The sequence below is a fragment of the Lacerta agilis genome, chromosome 3, assembly GCF_009819535.1.
Source record: "Lacerta agilis isolate rLacAgi1 chromosome 3, rLacAgi1.pri, whole genome shotgun sequence".
In the NCBI taxonomy this organism is placed as follows: Eukaryota; Metazoa; Chordata; class Lepidosauria; order Squamata; family Lacertidae; genus Lacerta; species Lacerta agilis.
The window spans coordinates 98,438,107-98,459,432 of NC_046314.1; the positions used below are offsets into that span (position 1 = coordinate 98,438,107).

At 41.4% G+C, this 21,326-nt stretch overlaps 1 protein-coding gene across 2 annotated transcripts in view; it reads left to right on the forward strand.

Moving 5' to 3' along the window:
• CAMKMT (calmodulin-lysine N-methyltransferase) overlaps positions 1-21,326 on the forward strand; it is a 238,074-nt gene that overhangs the window by 997 nt on the left and 215,751 nt on the right. For both annotated transcript variants that reach the window (XM_033144896.1, XM_033144895.1), the window contains exons 2-3: positions 6,835-7,010; positions 15,671-15,735. In XM_033144896.1, coding sequence (XP_033000787.1) covers positions 6,835-7,010; positions 15,671-15,735 — 241 coding nt within the window. The remainder of the gene's footprint in view (positions 1-6,834; positions 7,011-15,670; positions 15,736-21,326) is intronic.

A 21,326-nucleotide genomic window follows, 5' to 3' on the forward strand; every position in this document is an offset into this window, starting at 1 on the left:
GAACCAAAGTCCAATATAACTCTCCCCCCTGTTGTTTTTGTTATTAATATCATTTATTTCTATTTTTATCCCACCCTTCAAGGAGTTCTGGGTGGATGTCCGTGATTCTAGTCAACGTTTCTGTCCTCGCAACAACCCTGTGAAGTAGGTTAGGTTGAAGGAGAGTATTGGACCCATTTATGGCTGAATGGTGACTCTTTTCTCGAGTCTTCCTAGCCTTGATGCAACCCTCTAACTAACCCGGCCCATTCCAACCTGCTGCCCTCCAGATATTTTGGAATACAAATCCCATCAGCCCCAGCCAACATGTGCAAAAAAGCAGTTCTAACTACTAAACCACATTGGCTGTCCAGAACACCCGTTCTCTAACATTTTTAGTGTAGTGTATTGCTTTTCTGGTTTACTTGCCCATGTTGCTAGGCAAGAGAGTAGTTAAAAGATCAACCTCTTCCCACACTTCAGTGAGCTGTAGAGAGTTCAGTGGATATGAGTGCTGAAATTGCTGTTACTGTGTTTAAATTGCTTTTAATGAGTGGTGTGACAATTTTATTTTTGGATTTTATTCTATATCTCTGTTTTGGCTTTTCTGTGGCCCGTTCTGATATTGCAGTAACAATGAAAAGTGGGTAACAATATTATAAGTAAATAAGTGGGAAATGCGGTGTATTTTTGTGTGTGCAAATGCTCCATGGCACTGAGCCTTCTGTCAGTCGAAATACTGCCCTTCAAAGCTGATCCCTGTTATAGTTGCAGGGCACAGCTGCTCCCCATGGCTGCCACAATGTGTGGGAGCCACTCGCAAAGGTGCATTGTGTGGAGAACCTTTGCGCCACTGTCAGCATCATGTCTCCTGAAGTGCTATGTGGTTCCCTGCCCTCAGAAAGGATACTGTATAATTGGGAAACGTTCAAAAAATGACAAATTACCAAGGAGGGTGGAGCAACTCCCCTATGCAAAAAGTTTGCAGCATTTGGGACTTTTTAGTTTAGAGAAAAGTTGACTAAGAGGAGGATAGAGAAATGTTTCTCTCTCTCTTGTACCACTAGAACTCGTGGGCATCCAATGTTGGAAGATTAAGGATAAATTAAAAATTGTTCTTCCTTACACAACACATATTTAAACAAGAAGCAGTGATGGCAACAAAGGATTAGAGAAATTCATGATTGCTGTGGTCTGTCTCCGTGGTCAGAGGCAGCAATGCTTCTGAATAACAGTTGCTGGAAACCCCAGGAGGGCAGAGTGCTCTTGTGCTTGGGTCCTGCTTGCGGATTTCCCACAGGAATTTGGTCAGCCACTGTGAGAACAGGATGTTGGACCAAAATGGGCCATTGGCCTGATCCACAGGCTCTCCTTATGTTCTTAAAAGTGCCTGGAAAAGAACCTTAAATAGTCTGTAGCACAAAGTTTAAGAATTGGCAAATTTATATGTCACTGTAGTGAAATGTGAGCTTTTAGGCAAGATGTTATGAAGAAGTTTCAAGAAGTAAGTAAGTTTCTGTGAGGAAAGTCTTTATCAGTTAATAAAGAGTGTTGTACAATATTAGACATCCTTCAACCTTCTTAAGCGGTTATGGTCAAAAGATTAAACACTATTTGTGCAAGTGTTACTTAAATTGTATTTTTTATGTTGTGAAATGCCCAGAGATCTATGGATGAAGGGTGGTATATTACTATTACTATTATTACTATTACTATTATTATTATTATTATTATTATTATTAAATTGGGTTGTGCATTTTAATAATTGTAAGGGTTTATTTGCAGAAGCATGAGCTGCAATGTTAAATAACTTGGATCAGTTAATGAGTTAATATATAATTCCAGTGTCACAGACTAAATTGACATTGGGTGATATGAATCTTTAAGCACAATGGGAAAGTTTATCTGCCATTTCTCAAGTTCTAGGAAATCAAATTATCTATATGCACATGTGAAGCAGCTGCAATTCAGAAGTAAAACCTATGTTGATTAGAATGTATGCTCACTTTTATTAAAAGTTCCTATGGGATTAAGGACTCCCTTCTGTGAGTCCAAAATTGACAAACGGGCCCATGATTTTGGAGCAGTAGCCGATTATACTCTGGCTATCAGATTTCAACCTGAGCTAAACTGTCACAATGTAGCAAGCTCCTGTTTCATTAGAAGCCCAATATCAAAATTACATTTATCAGTCCTTATGCTAGTTACCAAAGCTTTCTTATATCCTGTGATGGATACTGGGAGTAACTAACCAAATTAACTTTTACTACTTTTTAAATATATAACCACAATTAATCTTAAATAGTATAATTACACCACTTTAAAATGAATGTCTCAAAGTGGGTAATAGTACAGTGGAACCCCAGCTTACGCACGCGATCTGTTCCGGGTCGCCGTGCGTAATGCGGGCGTGCATATCCCGAACGCACAAAAAAACTCCGAAAACCCGGAAATAGCGCGATTTGAGCGCTTCTGCACATACGGGGGCTGTGCACGCTCCGGAAACGCTTCCGTATTACAGGCGTTCTTAACCCGAACATACGCAACATAGAGCGTGCGCAACCCGGGGTATGACTGTACCTATTTCTCCAAAAGTAGAGTTAATAAGAATGTATCCCATTCAGATGCATACCTGTGGACAGGAATTTTAGAAATGCATGAAGTTACACCAGGGGCAAGCAGCCCAGTGCCTGCAAGCCTTTGTTAGAATAGTAGGAATTATAACCTATTAAAATATTTAATTTAATTAAATATTAACTAATGTAATTTTCCTGCTGTTTACTCCCAAGGATTCTTAGGACAATCAAAATGAAAAACCATAACAATAAAATGTGTAAACAGAAAATAAGTTTAAAAGAAGCATAAACCATGCCACCACACCCAAATGGTGAGAGGCCTAGATTAAGCAGAGTATTTCTGAAAACAACAGCCAAGAAGGACCAGACTTCTTAGTTTTGAAATATAGCTGTGTGGCTTTCAACTCTGGGTCCTTGAACCAAGGGGAAAAAGTTATAGAATATAGTGTGGTGAAATCATTCATCTGTGAGACTAGTCTTCTGTATGGTTCGCTGCTTTTCTGGACCACTTTTCTGGACCACAAGCAATAAAGGGCTTCATTTAAATTGTGCTAATACTGTATAGCAATGAAAAATGAATACCTGACATACACACAATTCACAAATTAAGTGTTATTTCTATGATGACGCTGCTTACCAACACACTGCTTATTTTGTAGTTTAAGCTTTTAATTTGTTATGAGCCTGCCTTGACAGGGTTAACCCTGAAAAGCGGCCTACAAATACTGAAATGAAAACAATGAAACAGGGGGTCCTAGCAATGAGAGCTGAAGTGTATAAAAAAATTATAGAACACCAACAAAAGTGCAGAACAGTCCTTGAACCACATTCTTGGTTCTTTCAACAGAAAATAACATAATGGATATTTTTGAAGAACATTTACTTAACCTCTGTAAGTTGTGTCTCCTGGAGGTTCATACATTCATCACTTTGATCTTGAACATACAATGGCAAAACATTTCTTCTAATAAGAATGATAATACCAAATCTTGTCAGTGAAAAAGGATCATGTGTCAAGTTGATAAGGGTAAAAATGATATTACACATTGATGCATCTTCTAGGTTTACAGTGTGTGGCTTGAGTGTCTTTCAGGCACCCATCTTTTGAACCATACGCTGCTTGTTATGACCCAGATTTCTTGCGTTTACTGGTTCATGCCCCATAAACATAGATTTTACATAGCTGCTGCTTGATAGTTTAGGGCTCTGCAGGAATGCACTACTATAATTTTGCTCAGTGATGTCATGGTCAGCAGCGGGTTACTAGCATTTCACCCTTAACTTATTTTTCTTTCCTACAGCTTCCTTCTAGATGTGAAGGTAGCTCTGCATGTTTTGTGAAAATACACACTCAGACTTGGACTTCTATTCCAGTCCATGTAATCATACCCACTTCCATATTTATCCAGTCCACTCTACTAATATGCTTGATTTTATCCCATAAATCTACGAGATAGGCACTTCTACCATTCTCACAATGTTCGCCACAAAGACTGTGTTTGCATGTAACACAAAGCCATAAATTATGTGCCTGAACAGTGTGTTGCTGCATACAGCCCAACCTCTCCTGCTTTGCACCTCCCTTTGTGTGAGGGGCTCAGCATATCACAAACATATGACACACAGATCTGGGATTGTGGGTTGATCAGTTCTAACAAACCGTGATTGCTAAGCCAGAGTCAAACCATGGTTTAGGGCTGGTTGCCGGCTAGTGACTGTGATTTGTTAAGATGGAACAAGGCACGATCCCGCTGCTTGAACTTCATGTTAAGCTATCCACTGCATAGTTTGATTATGGCTCATAAGAAGGGAGAAACAAATGGGAGCATTACTAAACCATAGTTTATGGCTTAACACTTTTTGCAAACATGACTTGAATCCATAAATGATTTTTGTGGTCTGCGTAGATTTTAATTAATCAATGATATTATATACTTTGTCATAAGTTGTATACAGTACTGGGCACTGCAAGCTTAAGCATGCCTCACTCTTCACAGGACTCTGACATTTCAGAATGGATTTTTTTTTAAAGGCATGTCTGCAGGTGAATTAAAATAATACTTGTTTTAAAATGGTAGATTAAGCCAGAACTCATTCAAATGAATGTAAAGGAAAATGCATTAGATACTGAACACCACCTTTATTTTGGATGCAAACAGTTGGGAGAATGCCAGTATTTCTATTTCTTTTTTTTTTTAAATGACTGCCCAATGCTATCAAATGAAATACTTCCCATTCATTTTCTACAGTTGGAACTAGTTAAGAATTTAGGTTATAGCTTTGTGGATCAGCTTTCTTCATTTCTTGTGTTTGTCTGTTTCCTTAGTGACCATTCTCATTTGCTTTTCTGGATAATGTGCTTGTTGTAAGGGTCCCTGGGGCGCATTCATTTAGAATGGCTGTATAAGGTAAGTTAGTGATCCTTGAAGTTCACTTAGAGGGCATCATGTAAACAGAGAACACTGTCTCTCAACCTTTTCAAAGCCTTATGTTAGCCAGTCCTGAACAGGTTTGTCACCTTTTGCTTTTTCATCTTTGTTTCTAAAACAGCTAAATGGTATATACCACAGGACAGTAGAAAAATGAGGTTTGTAAATGCTTCGAGGAGATTGAAAGACACAAAATGTTAATGCACTTCCATACCATAGCTACTGTTATGGTTAACCTATTTTTCCCTGTGTCTTGCTGAAATGTTGATAATTGAAAGCTTTATAATGAGAGATTTCATTTGATCCTAGAGTTTTGCTTGATGGCAGAGCAACCCTATGGCCTATTTAAGATGGCTATCACTATATTGGAATTTAGATTGACATAACTAATTTGGGTACTAAACACTCCCAGCATCAGTGTCAAAAGTACAAATATAGGAGCAAAGGGGCAATATAAAAATGCCAACCACTCTCATAGCATGCCTTATAACTCTGTTGCCACCCACCAAACAGTGTTGCTCCCAATGTTGCCACCACATTAGTTATATTTGTCAGGGCCAGACAAAGAAGGAATAATGGTCCAGTGGTTAGGACACCTGCACATCAGACCCAGAGATTACAGGCTTCACAGAAGAAAGGGTCAAATATTGGTGCACTACCAGTTATTCCACACAGATTATGTGCGTGTAACTCCAAGCAACACAAATGCAGGCATAACTTTGAGTTGCGCACCCAGGCGCTGTGAACACAACCCCTTCCTGAGCATCAACAATTAAATGACCACACGTAAGAACATTCTTTGGTTCAAATTAGGTCACAACTTTATTGATTACAGATGTAAGTGGCTTTGACTTAGGCATTGGGCATAACTGGTGTCAATAGCCCACTTGCGAGTTGATTCTCCAAGGGGTTGAACTTCCTTCAGGAGAGGCTATTGCATCTCCCAATGGCTGAGATCCTGGCAGGGAATCAGCAGAGGCAATGGGATGTCACCATACCACAACACAGCACTACCAATTAAATCTGTAAGTTGTATTGTGCCTATGCAGAGTGTTTAGTAGCAATCCTATTCTTGGCCAACCAGCATAATTTGAGGATAGGATTGCAGTGTTAATTGAATTTGAGGTAAACTTGATTAGGCATTTCTGCCATTAAAAAAAAAGATTATGTGAAACAGATTATTAATTAGCTCAAAGAATGACTTTTAGGAGGTATGCAAAGTCCTTATTAACCAAATAAGAGAGAATGTTTTTCATAAACTATGTAGCCCTGGTTTTCAGCTAGATCAGGGTTGGGGAACCTATGGCCCTCCAGATGGTGTGGGGCTCCCAACTTCCTCCATCCTGCTGTTGTACTGTGGTCCTCCTTGGGGGCTTCCCATAGGCATCTGGTTAACAGAATGCTGGACTAGATGGATCTTTCACCTTATCCAGCAGGGCTTTTCTTTTGTTCCTATCCCTGGTCATGTTGGTTGGGGCTGATGGGCATCCAACAAAATCTGGAGGGCCACAGGTTCCCCATCCTTGATCTAGATTGACTAACTTACAACCAATTCAGCATGATGACATTTTGTCATTACCATCTTACCTACATTGCTACTGTACTTGCTCCCCGCACTTCGCTTTGGGTTGCCATCCTATCTCATACCTGCCCACACCGCTCCAACATTCCTGTGTCCTTGTAGTGTGTATTGCATTACATTACTTTCATGGTTATAAAGATGTCAACAATAGCTGCCAGCTTGCAATTACCTCGGTGTGAGACATTTTCAATTTGAATAATTGCTTTTGAGCATTAAAGCTCTATATTGTAAGTGGTTAAATTTTCACGACTTTTTTTTTTAACAAAAGGTTCTGAAGAAAAAACATTTGAAGAATGTTCACCTTCCGCAAGTATCAGTAAGGAGATTTGCTTCATTCAGTCTCTTCTCAGTAACAGAAGAGGAGAGAAGGGTGACAGAAGATGACCAAGGAACCTGGCTTCAGTACAAAAGCATCTATTATCCTGAATACAGTATATCCTTGAAGTAAGTATTCTTCTGTTTTTGCAGGTAATGTCTATGCCTGCCACATTTCACTTTTGATTCCCCCTTTTCAATTTTCCTTTTTAGTACTTTAAATAACTTAGTCACATCTTAAGAAATCATTATATGAATTTCAATATTCAGTTGAATTTGCTTTGTTCAGTTCAATATGCATTGCTGTGGTCTAAACCACCGAGCCTATTGGGCTTGCCAATCGGAAGGTCGGCAGTTCAAATCCACATGACAGGGTGAGCTCCCATTGTTCTGTCCCAGCTTCTGCCAAATTAGAAGATAGACAGCATACCAGTGCAAGTAGAGAAATAGGTACTGCTGGCACATGTGTACCTTCCCGCCACAGCAGTACCTATTTCTCTACTTGCACTGGTATGCTTTCTAACTTCTTGCACTGGTTGCATTCTCATATGTGCCACCAAACACATATTTGAGCTGATTTTTGTGTTTATGCAGGAGAGAATTTGAAACAGTGTATTTGGAACTATAAAGGGGAAAGTGACTTGGAAGTGGTTTGGAGCAGAGGTGTGGCAGGAGGTGAAAACTATGTACCCCCCTGCCAATTTTGTGCACCAAATGTTCCTCCAAAACGTAAGGGAGCTAGCTATTGGTTTCATGTTCAAGTGTGTAAATGCAACATGGTGTTTGCCCTAAGGATGGAACTAGATGTGTTGGTGGCAGACCTGGTGTCATGTCCTCAGAGTCCAGCAGTGACCAAAATACTGCAGAGGCTGCAGAGTCATTAGCTAAGTAAGGAGCCAGACTGGGTATCTTGATCTGTGCCTAATGCTGGTGACTAGGGATCTGGTACATCTGAGGCTGGCAGGATCCCCCAGGACCAGACCCCATAGTGCCAAGGCCCATAGAACGGGAGCTGGGACCCTCAGTGGGTGCCTTTACTTTCCTCCCAATCTACTCGCTGTCCCTATCTTGTAGTGAGTGCACCAGGTGGGATACCAGGGAGCCCAGAAATGCCTGTCTGCAGGCCAGAGGGTTGGCCCTAAAGGATACAGTCTCACAAAAGGCATCTGACCTGCCTTGCCACCATGCCCCATGGCCTTCTTCACAAGGCCAGGCCTGGACACCTGTGCCTTCAAATGCAAGCACAGGTGAAGCAGATGGAGGATTTCAAGGGGGAAAGCAGCACGCTCAGTGGGAGTGATGAACTTCTTGCCTTTATGCTATCTCCTGCAATCTCTCCCACATGGCATTTCTCCCAACTGGTGCATTTCTGGTCTTGGAACCTAGTTGGGACCATAGTGGCTGGAGGAAGGGGTATGGAAGAAATCACCCTTGCCCACTTATTATTTTTTTCACCTGAAATGGATCCCTCTGAGCACTTTAATGACAATCTGAGTTTAGTTACACTTGTCTGCTGCAATCATTTTAGTTCCACTCTAGGTACTACCATAAGGATTACAATCCATCTCCTCATCTTGTCTTCATGGCATTTTTATAATAATATATTTTTGCATAATCCAGCTTTCTCTCATAGTAAACTGGCTATCAGAAAATGTCAGAATACATTTGATGGCCAAACAGAGAGATGTTCTCAGCAAGGAGAATTTGAGCATGCTGTGGAATCCCACTGAAACCTCTGATGCAACAGCTCACACAAAACAGCTTTAAAACCCTGCGGGAACTATTACAAGATTTTGACAGTCCTGATAAAGCACTTGATAAATGAGTTACCAAAGTTAGATTTATAGTTTTCTTTCTATCGTTTATTTGACTCCACACACTTTTGAAGCTTGTACTTAGTAGCAGGACAGCAGTAGCTTAAACAACCTGAAGGCTATACTTTTTTCCTGTAGCCCCTTATTAAGCCTGCTGTGGATGCTGAGTTTTATATTTCCTGCCTTGAAGGTATTGTTCCGGAGGATCTTACTGAGTTTACACAACTCAGAAATCATTGAATGGCACCAGTTCTTAGTGGAAAAGGACATATACTTTTAAGTTTAATTTAGTACATCTTATTAAATATTAGCTGAAGTTTCCCAGGAATTCGAAGAACCAACTATTGAAATTTATAAATGGATAATGTAATTTTACAGCTTTACACACACTCTGATCTAGGGCCCTGATCTGACCTGGGAGTACCTGATTTGGATGCAGCCCAGAATTGATTCAGAGTTCAATGTTTTATTAAGGTTTTAAAAATCCTATATAGTCAGGAGCGAGGGAGGAGAAGGACCTGCTGACCACACTGCAGAGAGCAGAAGAAATCAGTCCTGCTGGGTGCTGCTTTGCCAACACATACCCTGCAGGAAACATGTTGGTGAAGCAGACCCCTGCAGCCAGGACAACTGAACCCTTGGTGCACAATTCCTGCAGCGCTGCTGCATGTGCTTAGCTGCTGTGCCAGGTCTGCTTGGACTCGCCATTCTGCTGTCCCTGCTTTTCACATCATAGCCCGCAGTGTGTCTTGCCTAAGTGTGGTTCAGGCTCCAGCTGCCCTGCCGCCTCCTACTCCTTTACTGTAGCTTATCTGGCTGCCATGGCTGCTGCATTGTGGGAAATGGAACCACCACTACTTTGATTCCAGTTCGGGTGCCTCTGAAGATATTACAGTGGTACCTCGACTTACGAGCGACTCGACTTCCGCATTTTTCGACTTCTGAATGACCTCCGGAAGCTAAAAATGGCCGCCGCTTCCGAAATTTTCGACTTCCGAAGGGAAAGCGGTGGCACGATACCTCGACTTACGAAAATTTGAATGCGTTTTTTTCGACTACCAATTTTTTCCCCCATTCCGAAATGGCGGCTTCGACTTGCGAAGATTTCCACTTACGAGCGCGCCTTCAGAACGGATTACTTTCGTAAGTCGAGGTACCACTGTATTGTCTAATTGGTGTGGTGGTTTCAAACTGCTGATTTGGGCGCCTCTGGAGAGATCATCACACTTTTTTGATAGTGATTGCTTTGTCTATGTTTATGAATGGCTAGATGCCATTTTGAATCAAGATGGTAGACCAAATCTTTCATAATTGCCAATTTTAACAACTGATTCAAAAGTGCACCCCCCCACCATAGAATACCAGAGCAACGCTGGGTGCACGGTTGCTGGTTTTTAATATTGCACACTTTAAACATTACAGTGGAACCTCGGGTTACGGCGGGGATCCGTCCCAGAGGTCCTGCCGCAATCCGAAAATGCCGCAACCCAAAGTGCCGCGTCTGTGCATGTGCATGTGTGATGTAGCACTTCTGTGCATGCGCAAAAGGCGTGGACCCTTAACCTGTTCCGGTACTTCTGGGTTTGCGCCGATCTCAAGCCAAGGGTGACCTAAGCCGGAGGCAATGTAACCTGAGGCTCCACTGTACTCCGTTTTATCTTTCTTACAACTTAGAGTGAAGAACTGTTCCTTGTGGTATTAACTCCCAGGTTTGGAGCATGGTTCTTCTTTATGCTAATGTTCCTTAGGATAAAGCAGATTTTACACAGAAACTTGGTAAAGGCAGCTTTGAGTTTTCCCATGTCCCAGGATTGTTTCGCAAAGAGCCCATTGAGCATCTTAAGGCTGTCAGGAATTATCTTGACAAGGCTAAATACTATAGAAAGTTCACAAGGTTGTCTGTGGCTCATGGCAAAAAGTCTAAAGGGCAAGCTGTATCAGTTCAAGGGCTATCAACATGGATCAACTTGTGTATTCAGATATGCTATGAACCAAGCTGGAGTTGCTGCACTAGGCTTAAAGATAGTTTTGCAAGGCAAGTGGCATCTTTTATTGTATGCTGGTTGTCATGACCTTCCCAATGTCTGACTTGAACATTAGAACTGAGAAATGTGCAGATCTGAGACCAAGTCCAAAGTAGATGTTCAGTTAGCGATAAACACTAATACACTCAAGATCATAAGAAGTTGCAAATTCTTAAAATTATCAAGCTTTAGCCATATGTAAGATTCACAGCAGGACTATAGCCAACCTTTGTTCATTGTCCTTTAACTTCCTCCAGCAAGCACTGGCAGAGGAAGAGGAGTGCGGGGGAGCGCACTGCCCCTGGCAGCGCAATCCCGGCGGGGTGCCATCGTGGCTGCCCCCCACCCGCGCTGGGTGCCATGCCCCCGCAGGTGGCACCCCACACCCCCAGGACGTGCTCCACGCCCCTGCGGGCGGTGCGCCATGCCCCCGGGACGCACGCCAGCCCCATCCCCGTCTGCTCTCCGTCCCCCAGTGCCGGAGCATGAAGCTCCACCACTGCCTGCAAGGGGACCAGAAAGAAGCCTGTTTGTAAATAGCTCCACTATGATTGATAGACTTAAACCTTCCTCCCCCCCCCCCCCATATACCTTTTCCTTCCTGCCTGCTTAAACCTTTTAAAATTGGCTGTTGGGGTTCTTGAGTGTGCTTCTGCCAGACTCAAAGGGATATTTCTCCCCTCACATGCTCAGATGGTTTGGCTTCACACTTTGTGCTTACGTCAGTGGGTATCTGAATGAGGCAAGCAATCTGCCAGTTCCCTTGAGAGGTACGGGGAGGTTAATGGTTTCCTCATCCCCATAACTAAAATTAAACACTCAGAACCTCGGTAACAGTCCTTGCCCCAAGATTAGAGGCAGGAGGACTAGTGGTAGCAAATTTCAATTTGGAGATACTGGAGCTATTTCTGGTCCCTACTCAGGGAAGGAGGAGCTTGCAGTTCTGTCTCAGAGTTCCAATACAGATCCTTGGAAGACCACATTGATATACCTTTCCATTGTGAGAAATGTATAATTATTCCTTCTACCTATTCTTTAACCACTTACTAATCCATAAGAAGGCCTCCTCTTATCTTATGACCACTCTCCTATGTTTGCTCATGAATTAAAATATTGGAGAAAAAACATTAGCACAGCACTCATGGTGCTAGTCTCTTCCCTTGATGGCTCTGGAGAATTGTGATAACTCAAGTGCCCATGGAAGAGGTTTTGTTGTTGTTCAGTCGTTCAGTCGTGTCCGACTCTTCGTGACCCCATGGACCAGAGCACGCCAGGCACGCCTATCCTTCACTGCCTCTCGCAGTTTGGCCAAACTCAAGAGGAAGAGGTTTTAGAAGGAGTTTATTGTTATTAAAAGGTTTTCTAACCTGCACTTCATCAATACAGATGCCAAGGTGGGGTACAGCAAACAATATATTAACCAATTCCAAACACGAGCAACAGTGAAACATTAAAACAAATCCATCCAAATAAACATAACTAGTAATATAGGGGAAGCTAAAAGAAAAACCAAGGTGGACTCTGCAATTACCCTCTCTACCCACAAGACTCTTACCTGGTTTGTAAAGGAACATATTTACACATAGAAAAGGCTACTGAAAGGTCATAAGGTTGTGGATAGCTGGCTAGGCCTCCTGCGAAGTACTTGGAGTTATAGAAGAACTGACCTACAGCACTAGTAGTGGAGACGCCAGATTTCCAAAAATTCTGAAGCCATGGGAGGGGGAATCCAGGGATTTTTCTTTCTGCTAAAAAGAAATTGTTTTTTTTAAAAAGAAAAATAATGAAGTATGTGTATTATTTATTTACATACCTGTTCTAAAATTACTTGAAAATGCAATCCTCAATATGTCTACTCAGAAATAAGCCCTATTGATTCACTGGAACTTATCTGAAGAAAGTGTGAATAGGATTCTAACCTTGACAGAAAATGCTTTATGTATAACTGAATCAGTGTGTTTAGGGTTAAGGCATTTTTTGTCTGTCTTTGTGTTTGTAAAGCCTAAGACATACATTGAGAATAATCCTTGCCTGTCTTTGGCCTGAACATCGGAAAGACATGCATGTATTAAATTAACCTTGCATAGCATGAATGCTATGTGCCCTATTCACAGGAAGAGCTTAGTTGTGCAGGATTCTTATTCACCAGCAGACATCTAGGTCTCTGAAAGAGATGGAGGTTGGAACATCCTTCCTTTGTATAGAACTATTGTTTCTATGGTGACTGTTGAATTGCTAAGTGTGTAGTCTTGATTTTGTCCTAAGACTGGCAAAAAGGTAAAAAGTCAAGAATGTGTTTTTCATTGACTGAGACACATATTTCATGTGAATCTATCTCTCGGTGATGCAAGAATAAATTGCTGCTCTGTTGGAAATACCTTTCTATCTTTATAGAAGGAGTTGAGATATATATTTTGTTATGATATATATCTGCCCTTGCTTTGATTGCACCTTGGAACACCACAGATTTTAGTATACTAATGTATTGGGATTGCCGCTTCTCATTTTTACAACTTTTAATGAAATTTACTTCTAATAACAAACTTGGCAAAATGCTGTGGAAACAAAATGGGCTTACCCGAAAATATGGTAGCAGTTTCTGTATCCTCTGAACACTGAACTACATGTGTTCATAAGTTAAAAGAAAATAATAAATCCTCCAAGCAGTCTGTCAGGGACCTCTGAACATACAGGTAATATGGAATGTTGAGGTGTCAGTTCAGAAACTAAAAGAGAAGGGGTGGAGAGAGAGGGAAGATTAAGACCAATAAATCAGGTGCACAGATAGGCAATAGCATACATCTGGAGCCCTTGCAATCCACAAGGGCAATCTTATCTTCTGTAAATTAGGTTAAGTGGTATACACTCAGGTTTGCTTCCTCTGTCATGCTTCCAATAAGTCTTGGTCTGCACAGAACATTGAGCCGGTTTTTGTTTTTTTTAATGGAAAGACTATTCCTTGGCAAAATGAGAAAGAATGTGGAGATAGGTGTTTTGGAATTTCATAAAGAGATTTAAATAGGATCAGCTGTTATATTGGTATAATTGTGGACATGATCACAGGAAGCTGCTTCATACTGAGTCAGCCCTTTGGTCCATTTAGCTCAATAATGTCTGTACTAACTGGCATCATCATCACAGGATTGCAAACTGTATACCGGTACTTTCCTAGCTCTGCTTGGAGATATGGGAGACTGAATTTTGGAACTATTGCATGCTGAGCGTGTATTTTACCACTGAGCCACGACCCTTCCCGAAAGGACCCTAGATATCTTTTTTGATGAACAGCACCCTTTAGGCAATGTTGGTGTGGAGAAATGTATATTGCAAAGAAATAGAAGTGAAGATCCTTCATCATGTGAAGAAAGATGATAAACCATAAAATAATGTTGCTTCCATTTCAACTCTTGAACTTTCTGTTTTATAATCTTTCATCCTTTTTAACATCAAAACATTTTCCATTGCACATTCTTTTAATCCACAGAACACTCTGTGCATAGTTTTGGCCATCGTTTGCCACTTGCAGAGGGTCTTTCTGGTGGGTTTTTGCATTTATATCATGTAATGCCAGCATCCTGCCATGATAATTTGTCTCTCTGTTTTGCCAGTGCCTGTTGGAAGAATTTTGTGTCCTAGGACGTCCAGAATCTTTCTTCAAATCCAGAACAGTCATTGGCTGTGCTCAGACACGACACTAAGCCAAAAATCAAGATTTAATAAGCCAGGCTATGCACGGACTGTGTGCACAGAGTTCCTTTGCACCTAATTTCACTAAAGTGACTGAACAAACCAGGATTCAGCATTTAACTATAGAGTCCCTTTACTGAGAAACTGAGCAAAAGAGAACTGAAGAAAGAGACACAGATCTAAAACCTCAAAATGAGCCATTTGATTAGGCCATTTCTTGGTTCACATGGAGAAGCTCTTTTAAATGTCCTCATAGATGGAAGGGAAAGCTGTTCATAGGAATCAACTGAGAAATCTTAGGTTTTAGTTGAGTTACAAAAGGTAACTCAAGAGGGAGAAAAAGCAGAAAGCTACAAGGAATGGAGAAAGTGGGAGCCAAGAGCAAGGGGACAAAAGGTTGAATAAGTGACAGAAGAGCTGGGAAAAAGGACCTACCTTGTGTGTGCACGTTGTATCTCTCCTGAAAAAACTAGAACAAAAAGGATTAGTTCAAAAAGGATTAGTTCCCCTTCACAAGGACACCCTTGGGTGCCACTCCTTTACAGCAGAAGGTCTCTACTCTCTCTGAGGACTAACTGTTGAGCAGTTAGCCCTCAGCCACAAGGTTTGTCTAATGCAAGCATATCAGGGATACACTGCAGCATTTTATTGCGGGTTCCCTTTGTAACCGATTAAGTAAGTGCATGTTTGTTTTTTCAAGCTTAGGAATCGATATGTTCCTCTGTGTGCTCACAAATAAATTTATAATTTTGAACAGGGGTCAGCAACCTAAGGCCCGTGGGCCAGAAGTGTTCCACGGAGGTCGTTTGACCGGCCCACGAGCCCCCCCCCCCGAACTGAGCTGCCCGCTCGTGCGCTGCGCTAAACTGGCGCAGTGCAGCGTGCGGACTCACTTCTGCGGCGCCAAAAATCATGTCTGTGCATGCGCAGACACCAAAACTTGCATCTGTGCAGATGCAGACGCCAAAAATTGCGGGTGCACATGTGATCCAGCGTAGGCAAGATAAACCTTGCTGACCCGATTTTGAACAATAAAAACTTCATATCTTCACAATTTTTTCTTGTTAATGTGTGATAATTTTAACACAGTCTATTAGGGTTTTGAACGTCTTCTTTTTCTCCCTCTAGTGGTGAGACATTTTAAAAGATATTGATGAAGGATGTGTAGGCTGTGAAAACCTGCGATGTTACCATTTTTTATATATTAAAAAAACGGATTGAGGGATAATTCTGCTTGTTTGATTATTATGATTTCTCCCCCTAGATTTAACAGCGGACTATTAAATATTGAAGATGTTCTGACAAGTTTTGACAACACAGGAAATGTTTGTAAGTAATTTATGTTTCTTTATGGTGATGGCGATGATGTAGTTACACTTGGGTGCAAAACATTTATGCCAGCATATTTGCCTGCAATGCTGATCACAGTGCCAAATTTGTCATGTGTTTGATTAGAAGTGGGCTATGCTCTATTCGATGCCTTTAGCCGCTGGTGTACCACAGTGCTTTGCAGTATAAATAATACCATGCTATTCTGTGTTAATCAGGTTCATTTTTTTAATGCTGCAGCCCCTGGCAATTTCCCCACCACCATCAGCAGTTTGAGATATCAGTGAATATTGTGAGTGTCTGGAGGCGGTTGGCGGATGGATGGCGGCTAACAGATTGAGGTTGAATCCTGACAAGGCAGAAGTACTGTTTTGGGGGGACAGGGGGCGGGTGGGTGTTGGGGACTCCCTGGTCCTGAATGGGGTAACTGTGCCCCTGAAGGACCAGGTGCGCAGCCTGGGGGTCATTTTGGACTCACAGCTGTCCATGGAGGCGCAGGTTAATTCTGTGTCCAGGGCGGCTGTCTATCAGCTCCATCTAGTACACAGGCTGAAACCCTACCTGCCCCTGGACTGTCTCGCCAGAGTGGTGCATGCTCTAGTTATCTCCTGCTTGGACTACTGCAATGCGCTCACCCGGAAACTGCAATTAATCCAGAATGCGGCAGCTAGATTGGTGACTGGGAGTGGCTGCCAAGACCATATAACACCGGTCCTGAGAGATATTCATTGGCTCCCAGTACGTTTCTGAGCACAATTCAAAGTGTTGGTGATGACCTTTAAAGCCCTAAATGGTCTTGGCCCAGTATACCTGAAGGAGCATCTCCACCCCCATTGTTCTGCCTGGACACTGAGGTACAGCGCCAAGGGCCTTCTGGCAGTTCCCTCATTGCGTGAAGTGAGGTTACAGGGAACCAGGCAGAGGGCCTTCTTGGTAGTGGCACCCGCCCTGTGGAACACCCTCTCACCAGATGTCAAGGAAATAAGCGACTATCCTATTTTTAAAAGACATCTGAAGGCAGCCCTGTTTAGGGAAGTTTTTAATATTTAATGGTGTATTGTTTTTAATACTCGATTGGGAGCTGCCCAGAGTGGCTGGGGAAACTCAGCCAGATGGGCAGGGTATAAATAACAAATTATTTATTTATTTATTTATTTATTTATTTATTTATTTATTTATTTCTGAGTTTGCCCTGGCACGTGGCCTTTCAGATTGTTGTGTAAGTAAGCTTCCCATGTCATGCGATCAGTGCTTCCCCCCCCTTTAAATTTTTTTAGGGATACTCTCATTTTGACTCAAGAAAATCACCATTTTATCAATCAGATTGGGAAAATGGACAAAAGTACAAAGATTCACAAAATGTGATAATTGTGAAAATTGGGGAAATGGACAAAAGTACAAAGATTCACAAAATGTTTAGGGGTATGTGTACCCCTGCGTACACCCCCCCCCAAGCACTGCATGCGTTATATATGATACAAAGCCCTAAACCTGATTATAATTTTATATCTAGAAAATAGGAGTAGGTATAATCTGTGATGTTTAATTAGGCTTGGTTTAATTTCACCTCTCATTCCAAATCAAGGGTTACATGTATTGCCGCCACACCTTGGAGGACAGAATATGGGCTCCTGATTGGGCAGCCCTGCCCGGGTGAGCACCATAACCTGTCCCCCAAGAGAGACAAATTTGAATCTCTCCCTGTAGAGGGGCAAACTCCTAAGGGCTGGAATGCCATAGTTATGAATCTGTTGCTATGTGGATAATACATTTTAGAAAGAGTAAAAAACCTCTTACCTGCTAGTTAGCAACAGAAGTACTTTTCCTATCTAGACAACTGTCAGCAATTCATCCTTCAAGTTGAAAGACCATTTGTGCTTTTGTTTCCTTTAGGAAATGTTTTGTAACATCAATTAGGGCAGAAATAGACTTAGATGGCTTTTCTCTCTAACTGTGTTGACTGCCATGTGGTGGTTTTACTGTGGCATTGACACTGATGTGAAAGTGACAGCTGATACTGGGTTGCAAGTACTGTACACCGGTCCTGCTTATAACCTCTAATTTACTAGAACTAAAAGCCTATTCACATAAGCAACAAATGGGGGTACACTGAATATTTGACTGGACCTTGCCAGTCCTACCTCGCTTCCAAGCAAGGACTCCTATACTTGTAAACAACCTGCAGCATTTCACTTACTCCAGAATTTGCCTTTTTTATATTGTTGGCTATGGGAACAGGTTGTAAGATATATCACCACCCAATCCTATGAAGAGCTGGGTGTCTCCCAAGCCCATGGATTTCAATGCATGGCACATTTAATTGTCATAGCTTTGGGCTGCTCATAATCAATCCACATACCTCCTTTTTTTGTTTGTTTGTTTGCTTCTCTTTGCTGCTACAGATTATCCAGCCCAAACTTCTTTCTCTCTTGCCTTCTCTCCTGGCTCATTCTCTGCCCTTTCCTCCACCTGCTGAACTTTTGTAACAGATTTTAATGGACATTGAGATTTCTCGGCTGTGAGTATGCAACTTAGGCATCAGTATGCCCTTCCCAGTGCTTTTGTTTGGTAAAAACAAATGAGGTGCTGGTACACAAATCTTGATAACAAGTGCCATGGGTGCCAGCACAAAATGGCTGCCACGGGCAGTAAAATTAAAATAGGTGTTGGTGCTGTGTGAGTACTCTGTGAGTACCATCACAAAAAAAGCATTCTTTGTGCTCTTGAAACAGTTGTTATTGCTGGTGACCCTCTGCACCCTCTCAAAGTAAAGACAAAGCTAACATTTTCTTCACTGGGCAGTAGCATGAAACCATTCTCCTTTAACACTCATGCTTCACATAATACAGATCCTGCCTTTTGTTCTTTATAAATCTGAGTTCACCCAGGATCTCAGGGTGGCATTCATTGATAGTGATGCTCAGAGTCGACCCACTGAAGTTAATGGAGATGACTAATTTAGGTTCATTAACTTCATTGAGTCTACTCTGAATGGGATTTAGTTGAATACAGCCCTCAGAATTTGGATGGTGGGGAAAGCAAAATGTGCCACATCTCTGGGATATAATGGCATGGATGACCTAAGCTGCTTTCCGAGCCCTTGATCTGGTTAGCATTATGGTCCCTTTAGTTGCCAGACCTTTGGCATAGCATTAGATAATGCTGACATGTAATGACACTGGAAATGAACATGATATCTGGATATAAAAAGAAGTAAAGATACTATTTTGAAGAATAAAATTTCTTATACCAAAGTAGTGCTTAACTTACATAATCTTTTTTTCTGTTTACAAATGTTTATGTAGCTTTTTGAAAAAAGCAAAACACCAAACAACCCATATAAAAATAAAAAAGATATTTCTAAAGTCAAAAAAGCTAACATTGACTTTCATAGGCAGTAATATGAAGCTGTTCTTAAATACACCTGATTCACCTAAAAAAACACAAAACCCCTCCCCTTTGTTTCTTAGGAACCTGAGATTACACTTCATCGCACACTGACATTTCAGAAGCAGAAAAATGTCAATTTCACAAACTAACTTTTGACCTCGGAACAACAATAAGAACAACAAAATCTAAAGGATAGGTAATTGTGTAGGGAAAATGTTCAGGGCAATTCAGTCTCAACTTTGAAGCTTTCATCCTTTTTGAGTGCCTCAGGCTTTATTATGAAGTCAGTCCAAATAGCGCTTAGAAAATGTGTTCTTGAAGTACTGCCAGGTAGGAGAAGTAATTCACAAATTTACAGGAGAAAGGAGTTCCATGGGATTTACATGTTGCCAAGGGACTAATACCAGGACTGAGGGAGGGAACCCAAGGTGTGTGTGTGATTGCTGATGTCAGCAGAGTGTGAAGCTAGAGAACAAAACAACCGCAGGGGCTGAGAGCACCATGGATTAAAATGGCAAGCCTTATGATTATTGAACATGTATTATTTGAACACAGAATATTATTTTTATGGCAGTTTCTGACTGATATTTTTGGAAATGCTTTTATATTGCCTCATTTAATATTAAAAAAATTTTTTTTCTAGAGTGGTGGCCAGACTAATAATCAAATCACTCTTCTTCTCCCACCACCCTGATTGGGGTTTTCATTTAGCGAGCCCTTGTAAGACTCAGGCTGTAAAAGCTGAACAGTTGCACAGGGATTATATAGGTGTTAGATACACGTGTCATATTCTTTGGATCCTTGTCCTGCAGTTTATATCTTGAGAAGAGCAATGATATTACTGGGTAGCATCCAATGTACTCTGCTTGTACAATACGTCTTGGCCTGCTTCTCTTTCCCCCGCACCACCCAAAAGTCTGCTCCAGGGGGAACCCCACTCTCTAGAGCATATTATGAGGGTGCTTGGGGAGGAGGAGAGGGAAGTTCTGTTCCACAAGTGGAACTCTGTTGCACAAGCAGAATGGTGGGGTTGACTGCATCCCATTGTCTTACTAATGCTGTAGATGCACATGTCCCCCCCTCCATTCCAAAGTACTGTACAAGTCTATTTCTTTACAAATACTGTGTTCCTTAACTACATCTTAGTCCTTTTAGTGTGGCTTTTCTACACCAAAATGTTTTTCTTTCATGCATCTTATCCCCAGCCCAACTCCCAAAGCAGAATGGTAGAAATGCATTAGTTCAAAATAAGATGTTGCCACTAGCTGGCAGCATTATATTAAACATGAATAAACTTCATTTAAGTAATGTTTGTTAACATTCATCAGTAGTTGCTTGATGTGTGTCTGTGTGCACATGTGCACTCATGATAGAAAATTAAATTGAACTAATTCTTACTGATTGCCTGTAATTCTTGAATCCTGATTCACAGTAAACCTGTGAAGCCCTGCACCTTGGACTTTAGGTATGAATTGTAAAAATGATTCCTTTGAGCTTTCCCCTTTATAAAAGCATGCTGGAAAATAAAGTAATGAGCAGAGAATTCTTTCTTTTTTAAAAAGAGTTTGGGAGTTAGTAATCAGTTCAGTTTTCTTGTTGCCCTGCTTAAAAGCTATCTGTGATCTATCCTTTTGATCTAGCTCTTTACAAGTCAGGAATAAAAACTCAGTGTAAGTATGTACATGTTAGCATCTATGCATGCACATACATTCTCTGCTAAAATATATATGGATTTTTAAAAGGTTATATTAGGGCTCTGTATAAACAGCTTAGAGGTAACAGATGTCAACTGCTGTTGTCTTAAGAGGGCAATTGCTAGAGTCCAATGTTTTGTTAGGTTATAATTGTATTTTGTGATGATTGTCTATAGACATTGTTACTCATTCATAAACCACTTGTAAAACGACACTGGCTTATTAATAAAATTCCTATTGAAATACTGATAGCTTGAGGAAGAAGGTTTTGAATGTTTTTGTTCTCTTGAAGCTCTTGCAAGGTGGTGGAGAGAATTCGCAGCAGCTGGGTGCATTTAGGGATCCTAGCCAACATTTCTCTTGGCGATGGTGTGTTTAAACAGTATGGCAGACCCATTTTTCTGTGAGATGGGACTAAATGATGGAGTTCTGACCTTCCACTAATACTTATGTTTGGTGAATTTGGTGCATATGCGGTTGGTTTCTGCCAGTACCGTGTCTATCGAA